The sequence below is a fragment of the Haliotis rufescens genome, unplaced genomic scaffold (assembly GCF_023055435.1).
Source record: "Haliotis rufescens isolate VD_foot unplaced genomic scaffold, xgHalRufe1.0.p SCAF_24, whole genome shotgun sequence".
NCBI classification, from domain to species: Eukaryota; Metazoa; Mollusca; class Gastropoda; order Lepetellida; family Haliotidae; genus Haliotis; species Haliotis rufescens.
The window spans coordinates 3,071,153-3,088,372 of NW_025963935.1; the positions used below are offsets into that span (position 1 = coordinate 3,071,153).

The window sequence follows — 17,220 nt, forward strand, 5'->3', positions numbered from 1 at the left end:
TTACGTGTATATATGGGCGTTGTCAGATGAAAGTTCAGTATTACATGTATCTATGGGCGTTGTCAGATGAAAGTTCAGTATTACATGTATCTATGGGCGTTATCAAATGAAAGTTCAGTATTACATGTATCTATGTGGGTTGGCAAATGAAAGTTAAGTATAACATGTATCTATGGGCGTTGTCAATGAAAGGTTATTATTTCATGTATCTGTGGGCGTTGTCAAATGAAAGTTCAGTATTACATGTATCTAGGGGCGTTATCAAATGAAACTTCAGTATTTCATGTATCTAGGGGCGTTGTCCAATGAAAGTTCAGTATTACATGTATCTAGGGGCGTTGTCAAATGAAAGTTCAGTATTACATGTATCTACGGGTGTTATCAAATGAAAGTTCAGTATTTCATGTATCTATGGGCGTTGTCAGATGAAAGTTCAGTATTACGTAAATATATGGGCCTTGTCAGATGAAAGTTCAGTATTACATGTATCTAGGGGCGTTATCAAATAAAAGTTCAGTATTACATGTATCTATGGGCGTTATCAAATGAAAGTTCAGTATTTCATGTATCTAGGGGCGTTGTCAAATGAAAGTTTAGTATTACATGTATCTAGGGGCGTTGTCAGATGAAAGTTCAGTATTACATGTATCTAGGGGCGTTATCAAATGAAAGTTCAGTATTACATGTATCTACGGGTGTTATCAAATGAAAGTTCAGTATTACATGTATCTATGGGCGTTATCAAATGAAAGTTCAGTATTACATGTATCTACGGGTGTTATCAAATGAAAGTTCAGTATTACATGTATCTATGGGCGTTGTCAAATGAAAGTTCAGTATTACATGTATCTACGGGTGTTATCAAATGAAAGTTCAGTATTTCATGTATCTATGGGCGTTGTCAGATGAAAGTTCAGTATTACGTAAATATATGGGCCTTGTCAGATGAAAGTTCAGTATTACATGTATCTAGGGGCGTTTCAAATGAAAGTTCAGTATTACATGTATCTATGGGCGTTATCAAATGAAAGTTCAGTATTTCATGTATCTAGGGGCGTTGTCAAATGAAAGTTTAGTATTACATGTATCTAGGGGTGTTGTCAGATGGAAGTTCAGTATTACATGTATCTAGGGGCGTTATCAAATGAAAGTTCAGTATTACATGTATCTATGGGCGTTATCAAATGAAAGTTCAGTATTACATGTATCTAGGGGCGTTGTCAAATGAAAGTTCAGTATTACATGTATCTACGGGTGTTATTAAATGAAAGTTCAGTATTTCATGTATCTATGGGCGTTGTCAGATGAAAGTTCAGTATTACGTAAATATATGGGCCTTGTCAGATGAAAGTTCAGTATTACATGTATCTAGGGGCGTTATCAAATGAAAGTTCAGTATAACATGTATGTACGGGCGTTATCAAATGAAAGTTTAGTATTTCATGTATCTATGGGCGTTGTCAATGAAAGGTTATTATTTCATGTATCTGTGGGCATTATCAAATGAAAGTTCAGTATTACATGTATTTGTGGGCGTTGTCAATGAAAGGTTATTATTTCATGCATCTGTGGGCATTATCAAATGAAAGTTCGGTATAACGTGTATATATGGGGGTTGTCAAATGAAAGTTCAGTATTACGTGTATCTACGGGCGTTGTCAAATGAAAGTTCAGTATTCCATTAATCTTCGGCTGTTGTCAAAAGAAAGCCCAATATTAAGGTACCTAAGGGAGTTGGCAAATGAATGTTCAGTGTCTCATGTATGTAAGGGTGTTGTAAAGAGAAAGCTCAGTATTAAGGTACCTAAGGGGGTTGGCAAATGAATGTTCAGTGTCTCATGTATGTACGGGTGTTGTAAATAGAAAGCTCAGTATTAAGGTACCTAAGGGAGTTGGCAAATGAATGTTCAGTGTCTCATGTATGTAAGGGTGGTGTAAATAGAAAGCTCAGTATTAAGGTACCTAAGGGAGTTGGCAAATGAATGTTCAGTGTCTCATGTATGTAAGGGTGTTGTAAATAGAAAGCTCAGTATTAAGGTACCTAAGGGAGTTGGCAAATGAATGTTCAGTGTCTCATGTATGTAAGGGTGGTGTAAATAGAAAGCTCAGTATTAAGGTACCTAAGGGAGTTGGCAAATGAATGTTCAGTGTCTCATGTATGTAAGGGTGTTGTAAATAGAAAGCTCAGTATTAAGGTACCTAAGGGAGTTGGCAAAGGAATGTTCAGTGTCTCATGTATGTAAGGGTGTTGTAAATAGAAAGCTCAGTATTAAGGTACCTAAGGGGGTTGGCAAATGAATGTTCAGTGTCTCATGTATGTAAGGGTGTTGTAAATAGAAAGCTCAGTATTAAGGTACCTAAGGGAGTTGGCAAATGAATGTTCAGTGTCTCATGTATGTAAGGGTATTGTGAAAGGTCCAGCAAACCAAGTATTGCCTATCGTTCCAGTTACAGCAAAGCGGCCACAGTATAGAATGTACTTGCACTTAAAAAACTGTCTGAAACCAATACAGCGGAGGTCTTGTGCCTCACGACAATAGTTGTGAATTTCACAGGGAAACTTGTATATACAACGAGTTATTTATTCATGAAGGGGCTGTCACAGTTCTAAAATGAAGTTATCTTTACATTATACTAGCGTAGGCACGAGTGCAAGCAAAGACCGCACCTTAGCAAGCCAAATAACTTGTTTGTTAGGCGATGTGCTTCATCTGGCAGTTGTCACGTCATTTCTGACGCCACACATAATATTTTCAAGGTACTAAATTCTTTAACTGCCACCTGCTTTAAACCTGTTACTTAAAACGTAACCGGTTCGCACATTGAAATCACAAACCGGATTTAGTTGTTTTGCGAGGAAAACAATAGTATACTTAACATATGGCCCTTTACGTACTCCATACGCAGCCAAAGCAAGCGATGCCTACTAGACGCTCCGTACACCTGGGCCATAAGAGTTTAGTAGATGGGTGCCGTTCTATTGGCTCTTACATTGCCCAGGGCGATTGCATATTGGAATCTTACAGGAGTGTTGCAGGCTTGTGCGTTGTGTTCTGTGTTGTGAGGCTATTTTGGATGTTCAGAAATGTGTCTATGATGGTGGACTATGAGTGTGTTTTTGCCGCTCGGAATATTCTTAACATTGTCTGAGGATAGTCCACGTTTGTAAGTATGTCTCTAATATTTGGGTTGCATGCTATCACCCTGTATTTCTAGTCTACGTCCATGCTGTGGAGGACCGCCTCCGTGGTCTAGTGGTAGAGCGAGCGGAAGGTCCGGGGTTCGATCCCCGACCGCGTCATACCAAAAGACATTAAAAGCTGGTACTTGTTGTTACCCTGTCTGGCGCTCGGCATTAAGGGGCTAAAACAAGGAGTGGTCGGCTCGGAGTCAGTATACTGTGTCTGAGTGGGGTATTCATGTTAAACTGCGGCATGGTATCTCAGTGAGCTAGCACTATAAATCGGCATCAGTCAGGACTAGTACAAGCAGCCACACAAACACACACACGTACATGCACGTCGCGATATAAGTGCAATAATCTTGGACGCGACGTTAAACCCCTTTCACCTCACCTAACCATGCTGTGGACGTTCGTTGTATATTCTCAAACGAGATATTTGAAAATAGCCAAGAGACACCAGGTGCCGGGTCGTATAATGCTTTGTGCAGAGTTGCGTCCCTTTGCGTGTCATGATCCGCTCATTGTGGGTTCGATTCTCAGATTGTGATCTTTTCGTTTGTGATCTTTGGTTTCTCGGGAATAAATTATAAATGTGAACATATGTCATACCTTGAATAAATATGAACACACGTTATGAATATGAATATACGTCATGAATGAATATTAACATACGTCATGCCTTGATTAAATATGAACACACGTAATGAATATGAACATACGTCAGGAATAAATATAAACATATGTCATGAATAAATATAAATATACATTATGAATAAATGTCAATAAGCGTTTTGAATAAATGTGAACACGTGGAAACCAAAATGTTTCTGTGTGAAAATGTGGCGAAAGAAAAGATAGTCCCTAATATGGTGTCATATACCTATTAGAATTTATAGGATTCTTTCAGGAACCAGTCTTTAGTTCTGTTGGTACAGAAGGAGGTATTGTACTGATGTATTGTACTGATGTAGTGCACTGATGTATTGTACTGATGTATTGTACTGATGTATTGTACTGATGTATGGTACACGCTGTGCTGAGACACAGATAAAAAAACAAAAACGGTCGAGGTCGCGGGTCGCAACGAAAATGCAAATCTGACCGTTCAACTTCAAACCCCACACTCACTCGAACGGAAACCCTTTTATTTATACGTCGGTGAATGCAGATTTCGTTTTAATCATAATACGGTTAGGTGCAGACCTGATTCGACATCTGAAAGCAGGAACATCTGATAACGCCCATCAGCTTTAGGGGGAGGGGGTGGGGAATGTTATTTAAGTCGAGCCTGATAATTATTATCGGAAATCACGTGACATGCATTCGCTCCGTGGAGGCAGGTGTTGAAAATCTTCTATTTATAAATTTAATCCAGCTCATGAGATTTGACGGCCGATATATTTGCCGGATTGCTGGTTTACAAATCGTCATTAAACCATAATGTTGAAGCTTATTGAGAACGCATGACAATCTACCAAGAGAAAGCCCATTGTTCACACATCAGCCAATCAACCATGACATATCCAAACAGTCAACCAGTCAAAACCGTTGTTCACACATCAGCCAATCAACCATGACATATCCAAACAGTCAACCAGTCAAAACCGTTGTTCACACATCAGCCAATCAACCATGACATATCCAAACGGTCAACCAGTTAAAACCATTGTTCACACATCAGCCAATCAACCATGACATATCCAAACTGTCAACCAGTCAAAACCGTTGTTCACACATCAGCCAATCAACCATGACATATCCAAACGGTCAACCAGTCAAAACCGTTGTTCACACATCAGCCAATCAACCATGACATATCCAAACAGTCAACCAGTCAAAACCGTTGTTCACACATCAGCCAATCAACCATGACATATCCAAACGGTCAACCAGTCAAAACCGTTGTTCACACATCAGCCAATCAACCATGACATATCCAAACAGTCAACCAGTTAAAACCATTGTTCACACATCAGCCAATCAACCATGACATATCCAAACAGTCAACCAGTCAAAACCGTTGTTCACATACCAACCAACCAACCATGACATATCCAAACAGTCAACCAGTCAAAACCATTGTTCACATATCAACCATTCAACCATGACATTCAAACGGTCAACCATTCAAAACCAGTGTTCACTATTCAACCAATCAACCATGACATATCCAAACAGTCAACCAGTCAATACCATTGTTAACATATCAACCATTCAACCATGACATATTCAAAGAGTCAACCAGTCAAAACCATTGTTCACACATCAACCAACTAACCATGACATACCCCAAGAGTCAACTAGTCAAAACCATTGTTCACATATCAACCATGACATATTCAAAGAGTCAACCAGTCAAAGCCATTGTTCACACATCAGCCAATCAACCATGACATTCAAACAGTCAACCATTCAAAACCATTGTTCACATATCAACCAATCAACCATGACATTCAAACAGTCAACCATTCAAAACCATTGTTCGCACATCAACCAATCAACCATGGCACATTCAAACAGTCAACCAGTCAAACCCATTTTTCACACATCAACCAATTAACGGATTCTAGATAAATTGGTTCAGGATTAAAAGGTTCACACATCAACCGATCAACCATGACATTCAAACAGTCAACCATTCAAAACCGTTGTTCAAACATCAACCATTACACATTCAAACAGTCAACCATTCAAAACCATTGTTCACACATCAACCAATCAACCATGACATTCAAACAGTCAACAATTCAAAACCGTTGTTCACACATCAACCAATTAACGGATTCTAGATTAATGGGTTCAGGATTAAAAGGTTCACACATCAACCAATTGACTGATTCAGGATTAAAGGGTTAGGGATCAGCGGAGTTCTTGATTAACAGGTTCAGGATTAAAAGGTTTGAAATAAGCGGAGTTCTTGATTAACGGGTTCAGGATTAAAAGGTTTGAAATAAGCGGAGTTCTTGATTAACGGGTTCTAGATTAACGGGTTCGGTATTAACGGATTCTAGATTAACGGGTTCGGTATTAACGGATTCTTGATTAACGGGTTCCCGACTAAAGATTAACCCTCATTTACTGAAATCGTGAATTGTAAACTCTCTCCCACCATCAAAAGATGATCAACGCTTTATTGTCTGTGTTATCACCAAGGTGTATCCAAAATACATTCGGGAGCCATTTGTTGGGAAATATCAGCGTTTGTTTACAATAGAGCACTCCCAAGCAAAGCACGGACCGAGGAACATGCTCAAGTAGGATCTATATCTGTGCAGTTGTTTAATGCCCTCGCCGTGAAGACAGCTGGCGGCTATTGTAGATACAACAACCTTACCCTGGACCCGATATGTTCTCACTAGAGGAGAATTGGGTAAAACTACCCCACGAGTGTGATTCAAAAACAACGTCCGGCGGTGGGTTTCATTAGTGTCATTATTTTTATCATGTACAGATTAAAATTTTTTTAAATGTAGCAAAGAGGGTATGGGTGATCCTGTCACAGTCAGGCTGGTTAGGCTCATCATCAGCTCAGGGCCCTTGCCCCCTCTACACGCAGCCCAGACAGCGAATGGGACTTCTCCCATTAAGCGCAGCCTAGTCAAACCCACCAAGAACCTTTCGGAGAATGTGAAGACTCCCCAACACTGCAGCCTTCTGCATTACCCACATTGTCAGAAGGGCTGTATTCCTGGTAGCAAACCCGGGTACTCTCCCAATGTCAGTCAACAGATTGGGAGGTACCAAACCTAAGGCACCGAGAACAATGGGGAGTCGGACAACTTGGTACTTGGGATGCATGCGTGACATTTCGAAAGCGAGGTCCGCATATTTGCCATGTTTTTTCTGAATCTTGTCAATCACACTAGTGTCAAAAGGGACAGAAAATTCAATAATATAAATGATTTCATTGGATTTATCAAAATGGACAAGATCAGGTTTGTTGGCTGTAAATGGGCCTATTCCAAAGAATTTTGTAATTATCATTTTCCATGAGGCCCTCTAAATATTGCGCGGAAGAACCCGTTGGGGTCGTGCCAGACATGAAACGCATGATTTTCACGTGCACGCACTAAGGCTTGATATGCGCCAGACACATGATTTGTTTCCTCACATGCCTTCGCTACTCTTGTATCACATGGAACCACGCATTCCTACACCACTGTCTGAAACCTTCCTGCAACAAACTACTTCCAACACCATGGGGGCGGTGAGGCAGCCTAGTGGTTTAAGCCTTCGTTTAATATGGTGAAGGCCCGGGTTCGATTCCCTACATGGTACAATGTGTGCAGCACACTCCTGCTGCGCCCCGCCGTTGGGTTGCTGGAAGTTTTCTAAAAGTGGCGTAAAACCGTACTCATCACTCACTCACTCACTCACTCACTCTTGGGGCGGTCGGGTAGCCAAGTGGTTAAAGCGTTCGCTCGTCACGCTGAAGACCCGGGTTCGATTCCCGACATGGGTACAATGTGTGAAGCCCATTTCTGGTGTCCCCCGCCGTGATATTGCTGGAATATTGCTAAAAGCGGCGTAAAACCATACTCACTCACTCACTCACTCACCCACCCACCCACTCACTCACTCACTCACTCACTCACTCACTCTTCGCCATGTTTAGTAACAAGGCGGGTTAGATCAAATATTTAGACCATATGTATTTATATTTGTATAATTAGAATCGGAGGAAAGCCTAACAAAATTAGTTTCTGGGATCAAAACAATAAAAACTTACAAAATGGCTGGATGTGATGTCACGTTGAAAAAAAACACATAACACAACTTTATTTGTTTGTTCACCCGTGAAGACCGGAGGTAGACTAGGTCTTCATCAACCCATGCTTGTCGTAGTCGGGTGGTCAGGCTCGCTGACTTGATTGATGCATGTCATCGTATCCCAAATGCGTGGAACGATGCTAGCGATATCAATCTGTAAATAATCGAATCTGGACAAGACAACCCAGTGATTGATATCATGAGCACCGATCCAAGCAATCAGTTTACGATCACATGCTCCAACCAAGTCAGCGAGCTTGACACCTGATCCCGTTAGTCGCCTCGTACGACAAGCATGGGTTACTGAAGACCTATTCTAAGCCGGATTTTCACGGGTACTGATGCAAGTTCGGAATAAATCTTTTAAAAACATATGAGGGGTTCCTATTAATTGCTTCTGAAACGACACAATACGGTGAAAAAGGACATTTGTTTGTGACTGTGTTATGTTTGAATACTTAAAAAATAAAGATCTGATCATATTCCAAATTTACACAAAGAAAGTCATATATCGAGTGAGTGAGTTGGGTTTAACGCTGCTTTTAACAGTATTCCAGTTATATCACGGCGTGTCAGCTTAATATGGGGGGAAAGCCCGAAGTGATGCAGGTCTCAGACGTTTACCACTCCGGTGAAAAACCCACGAGCACGGGTATGGTGCTGACAAACCTAGAAACATAATCGGGGCGAACCGGGATTCGAACCCACAATCATAGGTTTCTGGCGTGCCCAAGGGACGCAACTCTGCTCAGCGACTCGCGGCGCCTTAGACGACTGGGCCACCCGTGCCCCCCATATATCGACCTTGAACCTAAGCGATGTACGTGTCGGGTCATTGTGTGCCACGCAGGGCTGTAGAACTCTTGTTCAGGGTTACCGGAAAGTGAATACAAAACCTCTCCCGGCCAGCATGTAGATATATATACACATCCATTCTCGTACAGGTGGCAATTGTTTGCTCCGCCGACGTTTAAAGAATTAGTGTTCATTGTCTGCACATGGCCTTCTTGACATGCGTGATTACTATAGCAACGACCTTCACCTTTCGATGTCATATTGTTCTGAGGTCGTTCCACGTGTTTGTTTGTTAAAAATAAACATAATGGCTTTTTGTACTTAACTTTTCAATTTTATGCAGCTTTAGTGAATGGGTGTTGCTGAGACCATGATGTGGTATTTAAATTTCCAAACGGTCACAATGCTTTTTGATTACATTTTAGAATGACGCTTTTTTAAGACTGTGCGTTAGTAAAAGAAGTTTAGTTTGAATTTCAGAATAAGTGTAATCATAGGCCCAGTTCGATGCACAAGCAGTCATATATTTCAAATAATTTTAATTGAAGTATTAGTGGATCTTATATCCTGCCTCCGTGAAAACAGTTGCACCTGCATCAGGATAAAAAATTTGACGAAACCAATCTCAAGGACGTGAGCAACGCGAGAAGACTGGAGCGCTTTATACTGTGCAGAGTTGCGCCCCTTAGTCGCGCCAGAATCTACTGATCCCCATCCCAGACTCGTTCCGGTTGTGCTCGGTGACTTGGTTTGATCGTACGTGTCATCGTACCCGTACCTTGTGCATCGTTGTTCATCATGTCAATCACTGGATTATCTGAAACAGACTTGATTATTTACAGGACGCCGTCACTGCCGTCACCACCCGCCGGTAGTGTAGTCTAGAGGTTAAAGCGTTCGCTCGTCTCGCTGAAGGCTCGGGTTTGATTCCCTACATGGGTACAATGTGTGATGTCAATTTCTGGTGGGATATTTCTCGAATAAAGCGGGGTAAAACCCAACTCACTCACTCACCCATCCAGATATGCTAATGGATTATTTGTAAGTGCGGCTTTGGTAACTGGGAAACAGACGTGTTATAGACACCCCACGTCGTCCCCGCTTGGAGTGACAGTCATTATTTACAAATATAACTTTGCTCTGTTTTTCTAACATTACCCTTTAAGCTAATCCTGTTTTGTTTCCTTGAAATAGAGTTCTGACGAACTGAAGCTACCAGTTAGAATGCCGCCATCTTGTCAGTGATGATCTGCTTGAGTGGATACCATGACGATCATCTACCAATACCGGGTGGCGACAACGTCGCTAGGGGGCTTTGTCAAGCTCCTTGCAGCGTGGAAGGGCAGCGTCTACAAGCTGATGTTCAAAGAGATGTTGATATTCGGAGTTCTGTACACATCAATCAGTCTTCTGTATCGCCTGCTGCTGACGGAACCTCAAAAAAGGTAAAGGGTTATTCATACCTTAGTTATCTGACGGACCGCCTCCGTGGTCTAGTGGTAGAGCGTCCGCCCGGAGAGCGGAACGTCCGGGGTTCGATCCCCGATCGCGTCATACCAAAGACGTTAAAAGATGGAACTTGTTGTTACCCTGTCTGACGCTTGGCATTAAGGTGCTCAAACAAGGACTGGTCGGCTCGGAGTCAGTATACTGTGTCTGAGTGGGGTATACATGTCAAACTGCGGCATGGTATCTCAGTGAGCTAGCACTATAAATCGGCATCACTCCGGACGACTACAAGCAGCCACACACACACACACGTGCATGCACGTCGCTACATAAGTGCAATAATCTTAGACCCGACGTTAAACCCCATTTCACCTCACCTAGTTGTGTGACGGGGGGTAAGACAAGGTCTACAATACCTCAAGCAAGATTGTTGAAAATGAGTGAGTGAGTATGGTTTTACTCCGCTTTTAGCATTATTCTAGCAATATCACGGCGGGGGACGCCAGAAATGGGCTTCACACATTGTACCCATCGGGTAGTCAGGTTTGCAGACTTTGTTGATGCATGTCATCGTATCCCATTTGCTTAGATCGATGCTCATGATGTCAATCACTGGATTGTCTGGTCCAGACCCCGTTATTTACAGACCGCTGTCATATAGTTGGAATATTGCTGAGAGTAGCGTTAAACAAAAAAACAAAGCACAAAAATCCTTCCCGTGGCCTCTCCTACTTCATCCGTCCTTCCTCGTGTCTTTCCTCCTCGTGTTGTTCTGTCTGTCCCTCTGATTGGGAGTCTGCCAGTTTATTATTATCTAATTATTTTTCGAAAATGTTTATTTATTTATTTAAAAAAAAATAATCAACAGTCTGTGATAGGAAGGGAGGGTTATTGCCAGGATAGGTTGAGCTGTGACCTAACAGTTAACCCCGTATGACTATGTATAAGGTCCGCCCCCTGGCGCGTACCATTGTGAAGAAAGGGGTAGCGGGTGGTCCGCGACAAGTAGTACGGTGGATATGTGCGTGTCCTGTCTCGGTTAACAACGAGTCTAGTGGCGAGTTCAATAGCACATGATAGTACGTTCTGATTTGAGGTACCCGATGTCAGTCAACACGGTAACAACGAATTTATTTGTTTGTAATTAACTTCCACCAAACCACTTTTAGAGAATTATGGTATCGACTTATAATCTTATGGTCTTGTAAGTAACACGTGTATCCACAGGAGCGCAGTCAAATTCATCGTCATGACATGCACGTGCACAACATGCATACACCCGTTCCACCTGTAGGGGCCACGGGTGGTCCAGTCGTCTATTCGCTTTGCAGGCTTGCGTCCCTTGGGCACGACAGAATCCTATGATTGTGGGTTCGAATCCCGGTTCGGCCCGATTGTGTTTATAGGATTGTCAGCACATTACCCGTGCTCGTGGGTTTCACCGAAGTGGTAAACGTCAGAAACCTGCATTACTTCGGGCTTTCCTCCCACATTAAGCTGACACGCCGTGTTATGACTGGAATAAGGTTAAAAGCGCCGTTAAACCCAACTCACTCTCTCACTCTCACTCCTACCTGTAACAAGCCAAATATGTGTGTCCAAATTCAGTGCACCGCCTACTTGTCTCAAACGCGTTGTGTGAGTTGGTTCAACTTATCCTGCTGAACTTACCAGTAGGCATCTGTCAATCCACGAGTGTGACAATCTCATTAAAATTAGATCTTAGTTTTCGCTACCGCTAACCAAAGACCTGAGGACATCCCATTACGGGTCACGTCAGAACAACCTTTCGCGAACATTGACCGACCAATGAAATGACGGACAAGAAATCGACATTTGCCAATCAGAATGCAGCTATCTCGAGCTTTACGGCACTAGTTTCAAACTGGCGACTATGCTTCGAAACATATTTTTAAAACTGACCAAAACAACATTCTGGAATGGCTTATAGATAGCATAGATTGTATGGATATAATCATAAAACCCGTAACTGTCCTTCGGAATACCCCGTGTTAAATATTTCGAGGTTGCATGATTAGAAAACACATTCCGACTGCCACTTTTAGGATCTGGTAAGCGACGCTCTGATTGGTTGGATGAAAGGTCGGTCTGACGTGACCCGTACTGGGATGTCCTCAGATCTTTGTTTAGCGGTAGCGAGAACTAGATCTGATTTTAATGAGATTGCGAGTGTGAACAAGTGTTGCGAGTACAGTCAGCGACAACTGCAGTGTAACGCCATCCTGTGAACACACATCCAACTTGACATAAGCTTGTCAGGTGCGGGACACCGACATTGCTCCACTGAATTAAACCACGCTTTGTATTAAAATATGCAGTGACTGCTTTGATAATGAAAAACGTAAGCGTCAAAAAGAGATATATTTCTGACATTAATTCTGTTAACAGACATTTCCCTTGTCTGGTATGCATACCCAAAGTCCGTGTTTTCTTGGGCCTCAGATTATTTTTAGCAAGGTTTACGCGTCCGCCGATCTTAAAATTCGAAAATTCAAAGGCTAAAACTCAAAATGACAAGGCGTTGTTTAATACCGCCGACGGTAAAGATATCTTTGACAAATGACAACGAAATGCTGCTGTCAAATTTTCTGTGTATAATATTTACTATGGACTTAAGTTTTGAAGTGCTAGGCGACTGAGATACAGAGCCGCATTGCCGGCCCAGCGGTCCAAGGGAAGGATAGTGAGTGAGTATGGTTTTACGCCGCTTTTAGCAATATTCCAGCAATATCACGGCGGGGGACACCAGAAATTGGCTTCACACATTGTCCCCATGTCGGGAATCGAGCCCGGGTCTTCGGCCTGACGAGCGAACGCTTTAACCACTAGGCTACTCAACCGCCCCCACCCCCCACCCCCAAGGGAAGGATAAGTTAATGTTATCTCTCTGTATGTCTGAAATGAGACAAAATTTTCTTTTTCACAAACTATCTTTTTCAAGATAACCAGTATCTTACTCATTGTTTTGTAAACCCTGAGAGTGAATCAAATATTTCCAGAGTGGCTGTTTTGATGGCCGTGCTCGCGAGTTGTATCTGTCAAACAACAAACCTCTTGCAACTTTGATCACACATTCAGATACCCAGTGATAAAAGTGAAATATTGTCCAAATCGACGTTGAACTTAACCCAGTGGAAGAAAGGTTGCTATGCGACTTAATATTTTTTAAACGGAAACAAGGTCAGCTAAGATAAAATCTGGAATCTCCACGGTTTATTAATGGTCGTGAATAGCATTAATACATTTCCGCAAGACAGTTTAGAATAAATTAGTTATGTGTTTTCTACCACCGGCATTATGATGTTATAGCCGACATTTCAGACGCCCTACAGTCTTTATAGGCAGGACTGTTGAGCATCGCACCGGTTAAACAGGGCCCATTCCGTCCAATTTAACGATGTTAAAGTCAAGTGGGGAAATGTCGCTCCTTCAACGAGTAATAAAGGTGGTTGGATATGTGAAAATGATGACTTTAAATTATTTCAGCATATTTAGCCAAGATGTTGAGTATAAAAGCCGTTAGTTACCTTCTCAAGAGGATGAATAATGTACACGAGGAAGCAGTAACTATGGCAATAATTTCCAAATCAGCTTCCAATTTAGCATTTACAATCAGGAGCATCTCGCGTGTTCGACACTTGGACTAAGTGGAATTTTAAATGTTCCACGTACGTCAATGTAAGATTAAGAGTTTAGGCTAAAATGCATAAAAAGCAGATTTTCAGATATATCAAGTTTGAACTATCAGAAGGTTCATTGCCCAAATTTCACTAATGCACTGTGTATGTCTAACAACAAAATCCTGTTTTGACCCAGGTCTTCAGGAGCGCATGCTTTTCATAGAAGGAGACGAACGGGATCAGGCGGTAAGGCTCACTGACTTGGTTGGTGATTGAATATTGTTGAGTGCCGCGTTAAATAATGAACAAACAAATCAACTTTGTAGATAAATGCTCATGATGTCAATCACTTGACTGTCTGGTCCAGGCTCGAATATTGACAGACAGTCGTCATATAGCTGAACTATTGCTGAGTGTCTGCGGTCTGTAAATAATCGAGTCTGGACCAGGCAATCCAGTGATTGACATCATGAGCATCGATAGGACGCGATGACATGCATCAACCAAGTCAGCGAGCCTGACCACCCGATCCCTTAAGTCGCCTCTTACAACAAGCATAGTCGCCTTTTATGGCAAGCATGGGTTGCTGAAGACCTATTCCACCCGGATCTTCACGGGTCACTCTGTACATGTACACATCCTGGTAGCGACAGGTCAGACACACAAGGAAGTAACAATTCCTTTAATAAATAAGAGTGCAAAAAGAATATATTTTCAGAAATATGAATACGACCTTGATGTCATGGAATATTTCACACATTAAAGTCAGAAGAGCGTTTAGTATTGGTAAAACAATTTGTGTCTATGATGCACACAGCGCCTAATATTGGCGACAACAATCTTTCCATAATCATAAGAAATCATAAGCTCATTGTATGATTCCGACTATATCATGAGCATGTGTTTATGAGTCACAATCAAATAGTAGTGATACCAGGTGTTCGCGAAAAGGAGGGCGTATCCTGCCCGACCGTGCCATCCATCACAAACACATGCAAACACTAGCTTGATAACGGTGTTAGAACCTACACCGAAACGTCGCTCTTAAATTGTAATAAAGAAGTTGTTCATCCATAAATTCTTATCCTTACTTGTAAAAAGTAGGTTTCGGTGGATTTGGAGAGGCCAGCAGATACAGCATATTGATAGCTTCATAACAGAGCTTGCGATACGACTAACGTGTGGTTCTAAAACATTGTCCTATTCACTGATCAACATTTCTTTCAGCGTGAAGCCTTACATAAATTATATTACAGTTAATAATTTTCGATGTAGTACCCATAAAATAAACACAGAACAAGTCAATGTAATGAAAAATAAGAGAAAAAGGGTGAGGTGAGGTAAAATTGGGTTTGACATCGCGTCCAAGATTATTACACTTATATAGCGACGTGCATGCACGTGTGTGTGTGTGGCTGCTTGTACTAGTCCGGACTGATGCCGATTTATAGTGCAAGGTCACTGAGACACCATGCCGCAGTTTAACATGAAAACCCCACTCAGACACAGTATACTGACTCCGAGCCGACCAGTCCTTGTTTTAGGCCCTTAATGCCGAGCAACAGGCAGGGTAACAACAAGTACCATCTTTTAACGTCTTTTAAAATGACGCGGCCGGGGATCGAACCAAGAACCTTCCCCTCCCCGGGCGGGCGCCCTACCACTAGACCACGGAGAAAAAAGAATGTGTAAAGTATGTATGAGTATGGAGAAGATGGGTATCAGTTTTGCTTGTTAGTTAGGCTTATGCAGATCGGTGTCAAATCTATCTTCGACAGAACTACTATGTACTCTCACTATACAGAAATATGATACACTAATGTCTGTCGATAAAGTTCAAATTGTTGGAGATTCGGCCGTGTTTGTATTTCTTGCAATGCAGTTAAGAAGCAATATGTCAATGTGTAACTCAGAGATTGCTGACCCGTGAAGATCCGGGGTATAATAGATCTTCAGCAACCCATGCTTGCCGTAAAAGGAGACTATGCTTGTCTTAAGAGGCGACTAACGGATCGGGTGGTCACGCTGACTTGGTTGATGCATGCCATCGTATCCCAGTTGCGTAGATCGATGCTCATGATGTCAATCACTGGTCATGGATTGCCTGGTCCAGACTGGATTATTTACAGACCGCCGTCATACAGCTGGAATATTGCTGAGTGCGGCGTTAAACAACAAACAAAGATTGCTAGTTGGCTGCATTGCCGATGACCGACATCATGCTGAATGATAATGATGATGGTGATGATGATGAACATAAAATACACTGTTCCTGTCTGGGGTTGTACCTGTCTCTCCATCTTCTTCCATCATCTTGGCGTTCGTCATCCCACTGACCCCAATTCGTCTGTGACCATATCAGAACGAGCAGGCTGTAAAATATGACACTGTGTGTGTCGCGCTGTCGCGAGTGAAGTTGTGCGCAACGCTATGGAGCCTTGTACTACAACGCACTGACAGTTATGGCCGTGTTGTCAGAAAAAGGGGGCCCGTCTTCACGCTGACCTATTTTTTCAGTCATTTATGTGATGGGAATTTCTCGAGGAATGTCCTATCTCATGCATGATAATTGTGTTTCCAACTTTACACACCACGTTTATGAATGCAAGGCGATACTTTTTATTTTAAGGTGTTGTGATCGGCCATTATTAGTTAAAAGCTTTATTAAAAACACTCAAACGTTAGTTATAAACTTTAATATATTTCCCTGTCTGTTATTTTTTTAGGGATTTGACCACTATATATTTTCAACCACTTTTTCAATCTGAGAAGTGTTTTAAATGTCTTGACCCTCAATCCGAACGATTTCATCAGCAGTCAATGTCTTCTCAAACTGAGACTGTAAATTTGCCAAAAAAAGTGTGATAGGTTTTGCCCTTGAAATAACCAATGACATTGCAATTAATCACTCATTATAAACAGTTTAACTGATAAAAAATGTCCCTTTAAATAATAATGATAAACTGTGAACCAGATAATACTTTGAATATTCACATAATCGGATTGCATTGAATCAAAACATGTCCAATGTATTTTTTTAATTCTTGACAACAGTGTGTATATCCAAGGTGACCTCGCTATATACATGTAGGCCGCAGTGACCGTTCACCGTACACCCATAAGACATGAGATGTCTAACTCCCTACACTGTACAAGCACCGGGCGCAGCCTGGAGCTCACGACCCCTTTCAGTGTGAACGAGGTTATCCATACTTACTTCCTTTTGGCCGTCGATCTAATCCTTCATTTGAAATTTAGTGGTAATTGCAAATTAAGTATAATCACAAGTACCCACACGTACCATGCATATATACTCATAAGCGAAAGTAACTGTGCTCAGCTATTTTGATATTTATTAACTGAAAATTATTAATAATTTTG

The 17,220-nt window shown here is 41.7% G+C and overlaps 1 protein-coding gene across 1 annotated transcript in view; it reads left to right on the forward strand.

Moving 5' to 3' along the window:
• Nucleotides 1-2,925: 2,925 nt before the first annotated feature.
• The window catches only part of LOC124119020 (bestrophin-4-like), a 32,297-nt gene continuing 18,002 nt past the window's right edge, over nucleotides 2,926-17,220 (forward strand). Inside the window, exons 1-2 of the mRNA XM_048401990.1 lie at nucleotides 2,926-3,165; nucleotides 9,944-10,194. Coding sequence (XP_048257947.1) covers nucleotides 10,016-10,194 — 179 coding nt within the window. The 5' untranslated portion in view covers nucleotides 2,926-3,165; nucleotides 9,944-10,015. The remainder of the gene's footprint in view (nucleotides 3,166-9,943; nucleotides 10,195-17,220) is intronic.